Source organism: Lissotriton helveticus, chromosome 2_1 (genome assembly GCF_964261635.1).
Source record: "Lissotriton helveticus chromosome 2_1, aLisHel1.1, whole genome shotgun sequence".
NCBI lineage: Eukaryota > Metazoa > Chordata > Amphibia > Caudata > Salamandridae > Lissotriton > Lissotriton helveticus.
The window spans coordinates 356177135-356193612 of record NC_136059.1 but is presented as its reverse complement, the minus strand read 5'-3'; the positions used below and the strand labels follow the sequence as shown (position 1 = coordinate 356193612).

General features: G+C 48.2%; 1 protein-coding gene across 14 annotated transcripts in view; it reads right to left on the bottom strand.

Annotated features, from left to right (window-relative positions):
- The window catches only part of NIPBL (NIPBL cohesin loading factor), a 1942504-nt gene that overhangs the window by 544509 nt on the left and 1381517 nt on the right, over positions 1-16478 (bottom strand). For all 14 annotated transcript variants that reach the window (XM_078674965.1, XM_078674957.1, XM_078674966.1 and 11 more), the window contains one exon: positions 12350-12448. In XM_078674965.1, the coding sequence (XP_078531091.1) occupies positions 12350-12448 (99 nt within the window). The remainder of the gene's footprint in view (positions 1-12349; positions 12449-16478) is intronic.

Here is a 16478-nt window from a genome sequence, read left to right as displayed (position 1 = left end):
GACGGGAAACATTTGAGGCTCACCGCTTTCCAATGCTGTTCCTGCTTGAGGGTGGGTGTGAAGCACCTCCACCCAGTGCAGGCTGACCTCAGGGGGTCAGAAACATGTCTAGAGGTGGCAGGCTGGTGCAGACGAGTCAGGCACACCCTAGTGGGTGGGTAAGTCTTCAGAGGGGAACCACTGAGGTGCTCTCTAAGAGCATTTATTAATGAATACAACACTGGCATCAGTGTGGGCTCATTACTCTGAGATGTTTGGTATCAAACATCTTAGAATTCGGTGAAGCCATCACGGAACTCTGGAACTCACTCACAAGCTCCCAGACCATTTAATCAGTATAGCTTCACTGTGCACTTATAATGACTAACACTATAGGAGCCTTTCTGCTCCTGCAGTTAAGGCCTCTCATGAGGTATAGTGCACCCTGTCTTAGGACTGTAAGATCTGCTGTAGGGGTGACTTACCTATGGTTCTTAAAGTTCTGGTAGGCCCGGCGCATAGGTATGTATGCCAGGTCAACTCCTCATTTTAATCTGCACCAAAACATGCAGGCTGCACTGACAGTATGCTTGTGTTTGCTGACGGGATCTTAGGATGGCACAATACATGCTGCAGTCCTTAGAGACCATCTCCGGTCTCAAGGCCCTTGGTACCTCTGGTTACTTTTACAAGGGGCATGTATGTGAGCCAGAGGTGTGCCAATTGTAGAATAGAACACAGGCACTGGGAACTCGGATAGCAGGAACCCAGTGCACATTCAGTCAAAGATGCATCACAGTCAGGCAAAAAGTGAGGTTTAAACATTCCAAAAAGGGTACTTTCCTACACTTATTCTCTTCCTATCTTTTTCTAATAGGTTCCTTGCTGTTAATGTTCTTGATCAATCCCAGATTGAGTTGGAATTTGGTGTACTTCTACCTTCCAAAGAAAAGCCTCCAAGGGTAACAGTACGAAAAATACAGCTGACCAGGTGCTTGGAAGTCTAAGATAATCTGATCATTTGTCATAGCACCTGAGCTATATCTGTTAGTTTCCTTAATGTACAAGTTACTTACCTTCAGTAACGATGTATCTGGTAGTGACGATTCTAGCCGTAGATTCCTTAACGTTGAATTATCCCCAGGCGTGAGACTGGATCCGGAGTTTTTTTGGCCACAGCATCTCTGCGCGCCGGGGGGTGGCACCACGTGACTCTGCCCTGACGTCCGCGGACATGACGTCAGCGAGGTCACGTAAGTCCCACCCCGGCGCGCTGAGGTCAGTTTTCTTCGGAGAACTTTTCCGTGCCACAACGCGGAGCCATCACAAACAAAACTGTGAGAGTATGGGAACAGTGTGCGAAAAAATCTGTGAACTAGAAAGGGAAGAAGAGAATGGTGAGGAACAGCACCATTGGGGAAAGTGCCAGTCACTGTGTTACTGAAAGTCATGGAAAGGAAAGCAGAGCACTGCTCCGAGAAGCAACCTCGCAAAGCGAAGGCGATATTCTCCCTGGAGGCCGAAAAAAATTTGAAAAATGTCATAGCAGACAACAAAATCTGCACCCACAAGCTATAACAGTGAGGGGCAACAATTCCGGAACTGACGAGTAACAACAAATTACCCCAAGGCAACACCATCAAGGAGTGTTGTATCCCCTGTATAGAGCTAAGGGCTGAGGCACAGCCAAGAGACCCTAACCCAGAGGACTGCAGAGGAGGCAGAAACCCCAAGCAATGAAAAGGGAGAAGATCATGAGTAGGCCCCACACTGGAATGACCAGGGTGTAGGGATGCAGAAATACAGTCCAATTACCAGAAAGGAAGGAGTAGAACAAAGAAACAGAACGAAGCAGCCTGCCAGGGAGGAAGTGAAAGAGGGCACTTGCAGAAGACATAGCCACCCGGAGGGAGGCGAGAGCAGAAGACCATGCTGAAGGTCCTTGCAGAACGGGGAGGAAAGGCTGGCCGTGAAGGAATCTGGGGCTAGAATCATCTCTACCAGATACATAATTACCGAAGGTAAGTAACTTGTACATCTGATAGAGACTACAAGCCGCAGATTCCTTCACGTAGAATAGATACCCTAGCCATACCCCGAGGGGAGGAGGGTCTGCAAGAGAACCTCATCAGTTTGGAGGAACACAGAGCCCCAGCAGGGGATGTGCCATGGGACAGGAAGGACGGCACAGCCCCCACCAAGCAGAAGTAAGCAAGAACAAGGAGAAGGGAAGGCCAGGATACCACAAGCCTACCTGAGGGACAAAGGGCATCCGCCAGAAAACCCAGAGGGACAGACTGCACCAAGAGCGTACCAAAGGAAGAAAAGAACCACCCGCAAAATCCAGTGAGAAGAGGTGGAAACAGCAGCAGAGACCACCTCAGGAGAACACACACACACACAGCGAAGGGGACAGCTGAGGCAGGGGACAAGGCAGGATTGGCCCCACAGCCGAGATGCGTATACGTGAGACACAGTCGCATACGTGAGACACAGTTGCGCAAAGCTCCAGCAGAGCAAGGGACAGGAGCACAAGGGTACACAGAGGCCCACGGAGGTGGACCATAACGACCAGGCATGTGCAGCAGGCAACTGGTAAATACTATGAAGCAGTGCGCTCAGAACAGCGACCCCCGGGAAGCGAGAAATATGTAGTACAGACCGGAAGCCGTCAACCACAACACCAGGAACACAAGGCAGAGGACCAGGCAGAATCGTCGGATAATAAGGTGAAAACACCACGACACGACGCCTTAGACGGCATGACAAAAGTCGGTCTGGTGATCCAGAGGCAGAAGAGGGAAGGCAAAACACACAGAAGCAGATATCCCACAGGAACAAAGGGCAAAATGTACCACCAACAAGCCCTGTAGAAGAAGGATAGAAACATCATCGGATACCGAGAAGGACAAAACATGGAGCAGCGCAAACCGCGCTAAGGCGGATGAAAAAGGACCGCACCATGCGGTATACAGGGACGCCAGGAAAGGCTAGGAACCGGAGAAGGAATCCACACCTGCCCAGCTTAGGACAGAGCTATACAATAGGCTAAAAGTACCCTACCTAGGGTATGACACGTCCCCAAACAAAACAGGGGAACACCTCTTAGGGAAAGCCGCAGCAGAGGCTAAGAACATAAAAGACCTGTGGGTATCACAAAAAAATACACAGATGGTCCAACCTGAGGACCTATACGGCTTCATTAACAGCCAAAAAACACACCACAAAAGCTGAAGGGCTGTACCAGCAGCCAAAAGTAGAGAGGGGTCAACTGAAGGACCCTAAAGGCATTCCAAGCCACACACAGCACACAGACTGGCCAATCGAAACACTAGGCCCAAAGAGAAAGGTGGGATAAACGCCTCCCATAAGACAAGTGAAGACCAACAAGCTGAAGCTTACGGAGGGGGAGTAGGACAGAGCACCGCAAGGAGTCCATGTGGGTGTTAAATAAAAGAATCCCATCAAAAGGCAGTTCAAGAAGACGCTCCCTAATATTCCCTGGAAAGACGCTATCCCACAACCAAGCATGGCGGCGGAGGGCCACAGAGCTTGCCATAGCACAGGCAAGAGAATCAGAGACATTCAGGGCTGAACAGAGAATGTTCTTGACGCTGACACCTGGTCAGCTCACGTGAAAAACTTGTATCAAGAAGAAGGAAGTACAACTCCTCGGAATAAAGACCTGGACGAGGTTGGACGCCCGGTTGTCTGCACCCATCCCTCAATAACTGTGAACCACTCGGATTTTTCAGAAAAAAAGATGGTTAGCACAATCTTAAAAAAGATTAGGCTCAATGGGGCACCAGGACTAAACGGGCTGCCGGGCTCCCTGTTCAAGGAAGATAGAGAGTTTTGGACAGAAAAACTAACCACGCTATACGCTGAATGCCGATTCCTCGGGGACGTACCTGACTCTTGGAGAGGGTCGCTATTGCACCCAATATACAAGAAAGGACCAAAATCTAACCCCCAAAATTACCGCATGATTGCCCTGCTTGACATCGAGGGCAAGGCTTATGCAAGCACCCTTTTGGTGGAACTTTCAAATTGGGTCAGCAATGAGGGCCTCTTGCCATTCTATCAAACAGGGTTTAGATCTGGAGCATCAACACTGGACAACATCATAGCACTTTCATACCTCGCACAGAAGGCTGCATCACGAAAATGTCGACCGCTGTTCGCATGTTTCATTGATTACACGGCAGCCTTCGACGGGGTTGATCGTTTGATTCTCTGGCAGAAGCTTGCAAGCTGGAACATTGAGCCTTCTTTACTACAAGCTATTCGATCACTATATTCAAGAACTTGGGTCAGAATCAAACTTTCGACAGCCTCGGCCACAGAGAAAATTGATACAGACTGTGGCCTGAAACAAGGATGTGTATCAGCTCCGATGCTATTTAATTTATACACTGCCGACATGGGCCAAGCCCTGATTGGAGCATCACTAGCAACACCGAGGATCGGTCATACTAAGGTCCAACTACTCCAATATGCCGATGACTTGGTTCTCCTTGACCACACCAAAATTGGCTTACAAAAAGTTCTCTCGGCCCTTGGAATTTACAATGGAAAGAACAAACTGACTGCCAACCAATCTAAATCAAAAATAATAATCTTTGGGCACTACCCGAAAAAAAAAAACGGGCAAAATGGAGGCTAGGACAGCTGACTCTGGACTATACCGCACACTACAACTACTTGGGAGTGTGGCTCACTGAAACAGTGCGCCCTGGTGTCCACCTCGACAAAATAGGCACAAAAGGAAAAAGCATCACCTACGCCCTCGGCAGGCTCTACGCTACGTTACATAGCCCCACTACAACCACAATTCAAAGAGTCTTGAGGGCGAAGCTAATACCATCACTTAACTATGCACAACTGGCCTTCCCAGGGAAATTAACAAGTGCTCTAGAAAAAATTCATTGCTCGGCATACAAAAAGATATTCCATCTACCCGCATGCACCAGAAACAATCTAGTGCGGTTAGAATTTAATCTAAACCAACAAAAACTGGTAGAGATGGCTGCCCTGAGGAAATACTTTTTTCTCGTCACGATGGCAACTGAGAACACAATGAAGTTTATCTTAAAAAGTATCTTTCTGGAGCCAGACAACCCCTGGGCAACTAATCTATCTATCGCCAAAGAAGATCTCAGTCTCGCAGTGGAAAACTGGGACCCCAAGATAACCACATATATCGCCATCAAAAGAGCGATAAAAAAACAGGTTCGCCTGTGCTCTCGTACCTCAGACCTAAAGTCACTGGAAGTCAGAGGATTCCATGAAACCCAAAGCCTTCCACATACAGACCACAAGTCTAAATTACATCTTACACAATCAGTGGGAAGACAAGCGCTTCAAAGGATCATAGCGTTCAGGTTACATCCTCTCCCCCTTAAAGAACTTTATCCCACAAAGTCGATAAGGACCTGGAGTGTCGGCTATGCAAATATAAACAGGAGAGTTTGGCCCACATTTTACTTTGTTGCCCAGCCTTGGGCTTGGAGCGTAGACTGTACCTTAAGCCAATTTTATTACAACAAGGGATCAGAACAGTAAAGGAGGCTGTGCAACATCTGTATACACTGGAAACAGTTAAACACATGGCCAGTTTTGGCAAATTTATTCAACAGACTCGACGGAAACTGATGGACTCTTCCAGCTAAATAATCAGGCCAGTTCTTGGACTGAGGTAATAGCCTGTCGAGACTGCACAGCTCACCCTATTAAGACCAGGGAAGAGTGCAGGCTGAGAACGAACGGACTAATGATTTTTAGATTTTAATGACTCTTCTGTTAACGTAGCCTATGGTTTTATCTATTTAATGTTTTCTTGTCCTATTTTAATGGTTTTGAGTAATCAGAAATAAATGTATTCATTCATTCATTCAGAGAATAAATGCAGCTAACTCCCGACCATCCAGCACATGGTGCCGCAGATCAGCACGGACACCTTCGTGGGAGGTAGAGACAGAAGGGACTCAGCGGAATCCCATAGGCCGGAGGTAGCCCTGGCCAACACACAAAGTGTGTTGAGTGCGCGCAGAGCAGCACTAGTGGAAGTGAAAATGTTACGCCCCCAGGAGTCCAACCACCGGGCCTCCCGTGATGGAGGGAGCAACACTGAAGGCAAGGAATGAAAAGCAGTCTGCAGGACAGGGCCCTGGGCAAATGGGTGGGAAAAAAGACAGACTGGATTGTGCAGGTCAGGGCGGTGGAGGGGCGGCTGAGGCACTGGATCCCCCGTAGCAGGACGCCCCCAGGCCCCCAAAAGAGAGTTGTGGAGCGAAGCTTTGAATGGAAAAAGTGGCTCCCCTCTACCAGAGCCCTGGTGGAGAACCTCCAACAAGTGGTCCGTTGGGAGTGGAGCGACCAGGTTGCCCATTCGCAAAATGCTGGTGGCCGTGGAAATAGCCCGGACAAAGGCTACACTCGCCTCCGTAGGGCGTTGTGGGGGAGAGAGCAACTCTTCCGTTGGCGAAGGCTGCAAACTAAGCAGTCCGTCCCCGTGCCCTGCTGGAGGAAGAAACGGCCAGCCCCTGTAACAAAGAAGACCCATGGACGAGTGAGGGGCCTGAGGGTGCTCCAGAAAAGGCGGAGAAGCCTGTGGGGCAATCAACTCCAAGGTGTGGAAGAGCGGATCCAGGGGCTGTGGACGCAGAGACGGCATAGAACCCGCCCTGGAAGCCGCCGGGGAAAAGGCAATGATGTGGCGTCCAGGCTCCGGTGAAGAGGAGACAACCCTCCGGAGAGGAAGGAACATCCGGGGAAGAGTCGATGATCCGACGTCGGGACGGCGCCAAGGAGTCTGCCATGGGCACCGGTGTATACTCGATCGGCGCCGAAGTGTCCACCAGGGGTGCCGAGTCGACCTCCACCACGTGCCTCATAGGAGAAAGGGGCGGGTCGGAGCCAAAGCGGCCAATGAACGGCGCCGAATAGGCGCCGGCTCGACCTCCGATGAGGCAGCCGGCTGCACAGAGGACCGAGGGAACTCAGGAAGGCGCCCCGGGTCCCGGCCTCCACCCGCGGCGTCACCTGGGCCGGGGAGGAAAGGCGTCGGCGCGGCCTCAGGTACGACAGCCGCCTGCCCAGAGGACCGAGGCAGACTCTGGGACGAGGAGTGAGTCCCAGTGACCTCCTGCGACACCACAGGGAACCCCACAGGGTTTTGCAGCGAGGCAGGGGCGCCGTGGTTCGAAGAGGGGAACCCTGTAGGGCCGCACCTAGACGACACCACCCCTCCATAACCTGAAGCCGAACTCGTCGGGGGCGAATCCGCCGGCGAGTCCGCAGAATACCCAGCGCATGGCGAGGGATCCTCTGACGTCTCAAGAAGAGGAGGGGGCCCATAGAAGCCTGGAGAGAGGTAGCATAGGCCTTCATTTGGGCCCTTGTCGCCCCAAGGCCAGGAAACGGCAGATAATGTGGCACCGGGCGAGGGCGCACGTTTCGAGAGGAACCCGCGCCCTCTGCAGAACGAGGACAGGGCCTCGGTGACAAACTGCAGGACTTACTGGCGGGCGAGCGAAGCCTGTGGGGTCTCGGTCTCAGCAAAGGCGTTAAAAGAGACCTGAAAACAGGTCAAGGGAACTCACTCCGGATCCGCATTGCACGCAGAAAAGAAGGAAACTGACGTCAGCACGCCGGGATGGGACTTATGTGACCTCGCTGTCGTCATGTCTGCGGACGGCAGGGCGGACTCAAGTGGTGCCGGTGAGCCGAATCGGCGTGAGCATCAAAGGGCAAAACCCCGTCAAAGGGTAAATTAACCAGACGTTCCTGGATATTTTCAGGGAAGACACTATCTCGCAACCAAGCGTGACACCTTAAGGCAACAGAACTCGCCATGGCTCGGTCCAAAGAATCCACAGTATCTAAGGCTGAACAGATTGTGAATTCAGCCAGGTTGCGCCCATCACAAATGGAGTGAAGGAGATCAGTGCGAGGTAGCAATAAGTAAAGACTCTGCAGAGTCCCACAGGGCAAAGTAGCCCAAGCCAAAACACACACAGTATTTAAGGACCAAAGGGCTGCGCAAGTGGATGCAAAGACATTCCTACCCCAGGATTCAAGTCACCTGGACTCCCGAGAGGGAGGAAGCATTAGAGGGGGCAGAGAAGGAAAGGCAGCCTGCAACACAAACCCCTGCGCATCATTGTGCACAAAAAGACAGACCGGATCATGTGGAGCCGGGCGGCGGTGGTGCAAAACTGAACGTGCCACCGTATCACCTGAAGCAGGTCGGACCAGGTACCCAAGAGACCATCATAAAGGGAAGCCTCAAAAGGCAAAAGCGGCTCCACATTGCTGGACCCACGGTGGAGGACCTCCAGCAAGGGGTCCACCGACAAAGGGGTAGAGGGGGGTTGCATATTTAAAATGCGGGTGGCTGAAGAGACCACTCTAAAAAAATGCCGCACCAGTTTCGGTAGCCCTCTGCGGAGGGGAAAACAGCTCATCAGTGGGGGGGGATTGTAGGCTGACCTTCTCAAGACACTGAGGGTGCGCCCAATGCCCCAGGTTTCTGACGGGGTTCCTGGGGAGGCGAACAGCCTGTCGGATCTGGGAGTTCCTGAGGAGGCTCCCCAAATTCCATGGGGGGCACTGGTAGCATTAGCGCCAGCGACTCTGGGCGGGAGGGCGGTGCCAAACCCTCTCCAAAGGCCTCAATAGAAGAATCCAGAACTCTGCGTCGACACGGTGTCTAAATGACACAGGTCGGCGCCGATTGTGCCTCGTCAGATGCCGACTCAGCAGCCTCCGGTGCCAAACTATGACAAGCTCCCCCTCTGAAGAAGAAGAGGTCACCGGGGCCGACGAGGCTATCTTCTGGTGCCGGCTCCGCATCATCCAGAGCGGGTTCCAAGTCCGGAGAAAGGAGCGGAGGCGAGCCCAGGAAGCGAGCCTCTGGCGCCGACCCCAGCTCAGGACAGGCACCTGCCTGCCGGGAAGGCTGGGGTGTGCTCAAGTCAGGGCTATGAGCAGGGGCACCCACCTGCGGCGCCACATGAAACTCCGCGGGGCTATGCAGCGTGGCAGAGGTACCATGGGTCGAAGAGGGGGACCCACGTGGGCCGCACCCTAACGACCCCACATAGAGCGTAGAGGGGGACCCAGCCGGGCCGCGCCCTGACACCACATCTCCGACGTTCCTGAGAGGCAAGTGCTCAATTAGCGCCAGGGGAGAACCCACCGGCGAGTCCGTCGGGGACCCCACAAGATTCGGAGGTCCCCAGGACGCCCCAGAAACAGGAGAGGACCCAAGGGAGGCCTTCAAGGCCCGAGCCGCCCCCACACCTGGAAAGGGCAGATAGAGGGAGGGAGGAGAGGGGGGGCGGGGGGATGACCGTCTGGAGCGCACGTCCGGAAAGTTCCGGGACAACAGAAGAAGGTGAGGTCGATGACCTAGGAGACAAGCACCTCGATTTACCAAGTGGAGAACGACGGCCTTGGACCCCAGAGGGCGATCGACGGCGAAACAACTCGGACAGCCGTGCATTGAGAAGCTTCATACGGCACTCCCGCCGAGACTTCGGTTTCAGACGTTGGCAGACTTGACAGTCCGTGAAGTTATGGTGCTCGCCCAGAAACCACATACAAATAAGATGCGGGTCTGTCGCGGACCTTTGCCGCGAACAAGAATGACAAGATTTGAATCCCGTAGGCATCGCACACTTTTCCTGACGCGAAGTGTCGGAAAAGAGGCCGGAGGAGCTCACTCCGGATCCGCGTTGCACGCGGAAAAGAAGGAAACTGACATCAGCGCCAGGAGGACTTATATGACCTCGCTGACGTCACGCACGAGGAAGACAATAGGGCGGGGTCGTTTGGCGCCGCCCCACGGCACGCAGAGGTGCTGCTGCAAAAAAATTCCGGATCCAGTCTCACGCCTGGGGATATTCTAAGTTAAGGAATCTGCGGCTAGAGGTTATTATCAGATATGCAGTAATAATTACGATAATGAGAGAAATTCCTAAGCTGCCGGGCAGTAGAATATTCATTGTGTCAGGTGACAATTCCAGCCCGCTGTCGTTCTGGTGGCCTATATACAAAGCAGCATCAATATACTGCATACGTAGCTGACTATGCACCTCACTGTTGTCCTCCTCAGTGAGATGATAGCCTGACACCTTTAGAGTGTCAGAATCCAAGCAGAATAGAGTCTATAAGCAGGTTAATTTTTCGTACCTGGTACAAATTGTGACTGGGGCTACAATCTTAAAAGGTCGCCCTTTAACTGTCAGAGAAGAATGCGTTTATTTAACAAACATCTCTGAATCTAAGGAGGAGTCAGTACAGAGTGGCGTTGAGACAGGTGCTCCGTCCTTGGAACAAATCTTGAAGATGACACTGAGGTAGGCACTGATTTGACCAAATCTGTACTAATTGGTGGCAGCAGTACAGACAGTATCTTGGTAGAAAGCGATGCACCAAAGGATTGTGTAAGTCATTTATATATTTCCATGCCTGATTGCAGTCTGAAAAGCACTTCATGTCAGCAACGGAAGCTCCGGTTGCAGCACAGGTTTCGAAAATCACACAAGGCAACATAATCAAGGAAAGGTGAGCTTTTCCTAAGAAATGGTTCCCTGTTCAAATTTTTCTTTTAATAAGGCTTTTTGTGGGGTTCAGGGGGTGGTGAGATAAATCGTTTTAGCTCTCATGGTCTGAAATAACTTATCTGGATTATAACAAGAGTACGAAGTGTCTTTCCTGGTGACTTTCACTAAGTAAAGTTTGTAGGACTGTGATCTTTAATTTTTACTCTGCCTTAAGAGATCGTATGGACGAAAGATGGTCTCTATTGATGAAGAAGCTAAGAGTTAGTGAAAAAGAGTGTACTGCTCAATTTTCATGTAATTAACTTGAAAACCCAAAAGAGAGCTTCAGACCAATGTCTGACAGGTCGAGAAAGGAACTGAGGTCAGCACACTGGGTGGAGCTTTCTGTTGAATCATAACCAGCGGATTGAAGGAGCCTGAACTGGAGCAACTCGGGAGCTACTAGGTTATGGATGGGGAGCTACTGCTGTATGAGAATTTTCTGCTGCCTGGAAGGGATTATAGAGATGAGCCATCAGTAGGGACAAAAGTACCCATAGCAAACCTGCAAACAAGAACTTATGATCGTACTTTGTTCCGTTCTACCCATCACTGCACTAAGATTGGTTATTTGTGCTCCTACAAGGCCATTGCACTAGTGTCCACCTCTACAGTTTCTAGTCTTTAACTCCTCCATTCACATACCTGCCAATACCACAGATTCAATTATCCAGTTCTATACCTGTGCAAAATGGAACCGAACGTATTCATGCCAAGGACAGAAAATTGACATTTTGGAGTTCAGCCGCTCCCACCCACCGGTACACCACTTGCTCAACAGTCCTACAATGTTTTATGTCTCGAAGTAAAATTTCATTCACTTGGAAAGTGGACTTCTTTACTACATTACTCATGGCTACCATTAGTCTAAAGGCCTACTATATTTTATCGTATTTATTCAAATAAACATCCCCAAATACGTGTAAAATATCTAACCTGTGAACCAAATTAGATCCCACTCCAGAATCTCAGAATAAGGCGTTTCAATCTTGCCCTAGAACTGAATTATTTTAACACACCCCCATATAGTGTGGGTAAATGCCCTCTTTCCTTTTTATTTTCAAGACTGCGCATGCCTCCAATAGTAAATAATTTTGTGCAGTATATCCTACACAGTATTTTAAGCTGTACCAGGCTCAACTATGATTGTGTCACAACCTTCCTAAAACAAGCCAGCACATATTCCATTCCTCATATTAATCTTTTTCGTTCATGTGCACAACATTATCTGCTGTGTTTAAAATCGGAGATTTGCTTGTACACGTTACTAGTTGTAGTTGATCCTATGCATTATCAACACATCTTGAAAGACCATGGAACTGACTTCACAATATTTTTGAGAACTACCTCCTTTCAGCAAAATGCCACTATCACATTGCAAGTTAAACCGCCAAGAGACTAACCATGCTATACTTCTTCTGGCAAACAACTGATACAAATTTTTAAATGATGGTCTAAAACAGATTGAACCATTGATTGCTTGTGAGTCAAGAAAACTGCATATTGCTCCTACACTTTTATTTATGTTCTTGTAAACCCTTTACAATTAAAATTACTTGTTATGTAAGCAGTAGATTCATGTCCCCCCAAATGGTGAGATTTATCATCACACAAGTTTAAGTAAAATATGGGTACTCTATTTCTTTTCTATACTGCACAGTAAAAGCTCTATTTGCTGCCTTTCAGAAACGAAAATAAATACCCTATACAGTTAAAAAAAATATATCAAAAGCAAACAAATATCAAGTAAAACTCCGTACCACATCTGTGATGTTTAGTATCTTTCTCGTCATTGCTTCTTTATCATTTTGTGGTGTTGGCGTAAACCAGAGCTTTTGGAATGTTTCATTTACCAATTTCTGGAAGAAAAAATATAGTTGTGTACAAAATGTTTAATTGTTCTTATATTCGGTTAGGATTTTCACATGAGAAGATATTTACAATGAGTTTAGAAAGTTTTGCAGTTGAATCTCCCCCTAACATTTTTCCTGTGGATCTCCACAGTACTTGACATGCTAAAATATAGCTGACTGCCAAAGTTTCAAGCGAATGCGTCCAAAATGCAAAAAGGTTACAATAGGCAAACCACAAAAATGCCTTTTCAAATGAAATGCCATCTGAACCATAACCAGAAACTGGTGACCTGCACAGTGATGTATATATGAAAAAGTTACTTACCTTTGATAACTATCTTTCTTGTGGAGTCTCTACCTACTGGCAGATTTCACCTTTGAAGATCGCAGGTGAGAGACTGGATCCTCCAAACCTCTGAAGTAGCTCTCCAGAGCGGCAGGGCACACAGACTGAGTCAACCGCAGGATTAGCACCACAATGACGTTATTGGAGGTACAAAGTGCCCCTGTCCGCGCTTGCCCATCAGTTTTATTCTTTTTTTTGTAGCAGATTAGTTTGCGAAGGGGAGAGAATAATTATATTACTGTTGGGATGGGAATGTTCCCTGTGTGATGTACAATTGTGTTTCCTCTGCCTGTGTGGTCAAAATGCATAGCCTGTGGCCAGGTCCTGCATCCAACCAATTACAGATAGTTCACCCCATTTTGCTTTTGTTTTATTTGTGTGCACATTTTTTTCTTTTTTGAAGGTTCATTTAGCAGATCATATTAACATTATACAAGGTTTCTAGCTTTGCATTTTTTATATTTATCTGTAACAATTTTGTTGGACTTTTTGTGTGGTCTACATTTTCTAAAACATGCAAAAAAGGCTTTGTGGAATTTCTTTTTACCCCTAAACCTTGTACAGGGTACAGCAATAAATCATTTACAGGGGACAGCGAGATAGAGCATTCTCCATTTTGCTCTAATAACCAATGACTTTTCGCACAATTTGTTTATACAGCCATTATATTTTCCTATAGCAAAATTATTGATTAATCTTGGATATTGTAACTATAGATTTTGGGTTGTGCATATGTACCTATTACACACCAGAGTGCGTATCAACTTACCACGGATTTCTCCTAGGTTACATAACATGGACTTCACTCCAGGTTGCCAGGATAAAGATTTGTAGTCCTCTTAGGACACACCTGCGGCAACACCAGGAGATTTTTATGATAACATATAGACCAGAAACCTGGCATTATGTGTACAATATTGGGAAATAGGCTAAACTGACTAAGTAGAAAAAATCAGATGATTAACTGGACAGGTCAAAGTCAGAAAATCATCAGCGAAACAACATTTAACAGGCAGCTAATCTTTATTAATAACCTATCCTCTAAATATATGGTGGTTGAAACGGGTTCATATATGCACTGAACAATTTAGTGGCAGTTACTCATTATAGACTAGATAAACTCGAAAGAATTTGCACACTGGCCAGCAAATATACCAATAAGGGTCGACAGCTCTTACAACCAGGTAATTTGTCAGCGATCCTCCATGGGACACAAATTTGTGGACCCAACTATTCAGGAATATCCACATCTGGTACGAAAGTTATTCTGTAGTTAGATAATATCTGCCAGAAAGAGCGTTACAAAAGGTAACTTGTTTTTCTGATAGATACTTCTAACTGCAGATTCCTCACCTTGTGAATGGATCCTAAAGTACGAGTTACTTACCTTCGTTAACGATGTATCTGGTAGAGACATTGTCTAGCTGCAGATTCCTTAACTTAGAATATCCCCAGGCGTCAGACTTGATCCGGAATTTGTTTTGCACCAGCACCTGTGCGCGCCGGGGGACAGCGTCTCACGACTCCACCCTGAAGTCGTCCACAGACTTGACGCCAGCGAGGTCATATAAGTCCCTCCCGGCTCGCTGATGTCAGTTTTCTTAAGAGAAACTTTTCTGCGGCACAACGCGGAGCCACCAACAAAACTGTGAAAGTATGGGAACAGTGTGCTAAGATTGTAAATTTGTAAAAGAAAGAAGGAGGATGGTGCAAAACACCATCATAAAAGACAGTCTTAGACACTGTCTTCATGCAAGTGAACAAGGGCAGAGCAAGCTCTGACAAAGAACCCCGCAAAGCGAAGCATGGTCCCTCCCCACAGGCTGAGTAACAAGAGAAGAATATCTCAACAGACAAAGGTAGATTGTTATTACCACGTAGAAATGTGCCGGCCAACAAGGACGGGGCACAGGAAGAACAACAGTCTACTGCGAGAAGCTATGAAAAGAATAGCACCTCCCCTATAGTAAGAGGGAGGCCGAAACACAGCCCAGCAGATCCCCAAGTAGGCAACTATAGAGGAGACAATAGCCTGCGTCAATGGAGAAGGCGAGAGGGAGGGAAAGCAACAGGAGAAGCAGTTCCTGATGATGGGGAATCAAAAGACACCGTTTTACAGGAAATAAGCCACCTGGAGGGAAGCAGCCGGATATGACAATTTTTAAAAAGGGTGAGCACCCTGTAAGAAAACCAATGGCAACTGAAAGGAGGCAAAGTGGGGAAGCGCACTTGGCAAGGTCCTCGCAGAACGGGGAGGATGGGTGGGCGTTAAGGAATCTGCGGCTAGACAACGTCTCTACCAGATACATCGTTACCGAAGGTAAGTAACTCGTACATCTGATAGAGACATCTATAGATACCACAGCCTCACCTCAAGGGGGAGGAGGGTCTGCGACAGAACATCAGAAAGTGCCTCAAGCACTGAGCACTATACAGAACAAAGGTCCTAGTAGTAAGGGAGCACAATAGTGTAAAATAGATTTATAGACCAGAGTCAGTGCTATAAATTAGATTCACTCCGTGTACCCAGCCGGGCCACAGGTGTTTATTTTGTATTAGATGTAGTAATAACAATTGATATACAAACAAGTGATCGGGCACAGTCCTGTACCTATCATTCAAAGCAACAAAAAGTGGAGTGAAGGAAAAAAATAACAGGCAAAAAGAGATGGAGCCAATTTTGTGGCTTGCAATCCGTTACATAACATGGCAAGTTCACAATTACAGTTACTGCAAAGGATTTAACACAATGGTCATATATGTAGTACTGTATTTAAAAGGTCGACATTTCGATCCCCTGGCTCCTAATAAACCGGGATCATCATCAGGACTATTGTGATTAGTTGCCTGGTGTGGTTCCAACCTGTTAATGGAAGAGGAAAAATTAGAGAATTGCATAGAGAAAGTCAGGAAGGTATCTTTGGACAGAAATAATAAGGTTGGGCAGCATGTCATTACGTCTGGTACACATTACTTCTGGTATATATATACATCCATGTCAAACCTTAATTTAAGTTAAAACAGCTCAAAAAGAGCGTGTACAGCCGGACTCATGCGAGCAAAAAAGGTGATGGAGCAAGGTGTCATGAAGATTACGGCGCAGTGCAAAATTTAAAACGGCGCTGTGAGAATGGTTTTATATATAACGAGTTGGAGACTGTGCGTCGGATTTGTGACTCACGATTATGGCGCAGTAACCTGTATTGTGGGTGACAATTGTTCTGGAGAAGGTGTGCGCTATGGCGGCATCTGTGATATAAGAACGGAGGGAGTGAAGTGGCAAACCGGGCTGATTGAGCAGGCAAGCATGCATCGTCATGCTTAAAAGTACTGACCCCGTGGATTTAGAATGCGGATGCTGGCATGGGAAGCCACACAGCTTGGAAGGGGTCCGAGGTCAATTCGACGATAGCGAGATACAGAAAAATCCTATTAAGAGAAGGGTGGTGTACAAGGTGATTAGTGCGGTGAATGGTATTGGGCTGGGGCGGCTGAAACACTCAGAATTGGGCGTACCTGAGTGATGTTTGATACAAGTGCAGCCGTACTTGTTCTTGGCAGGCTATGGGCGAGCCCAATGTTCTGGAGGAGCCGCGGTCCGGTTCCAGATTGAAGATGAGCCGCGAGGGGGATCCCAATTGCGTGCTCTAAATTCAGTGGGCGTCCCACGGTGGGGAGATGCCCTAAGGG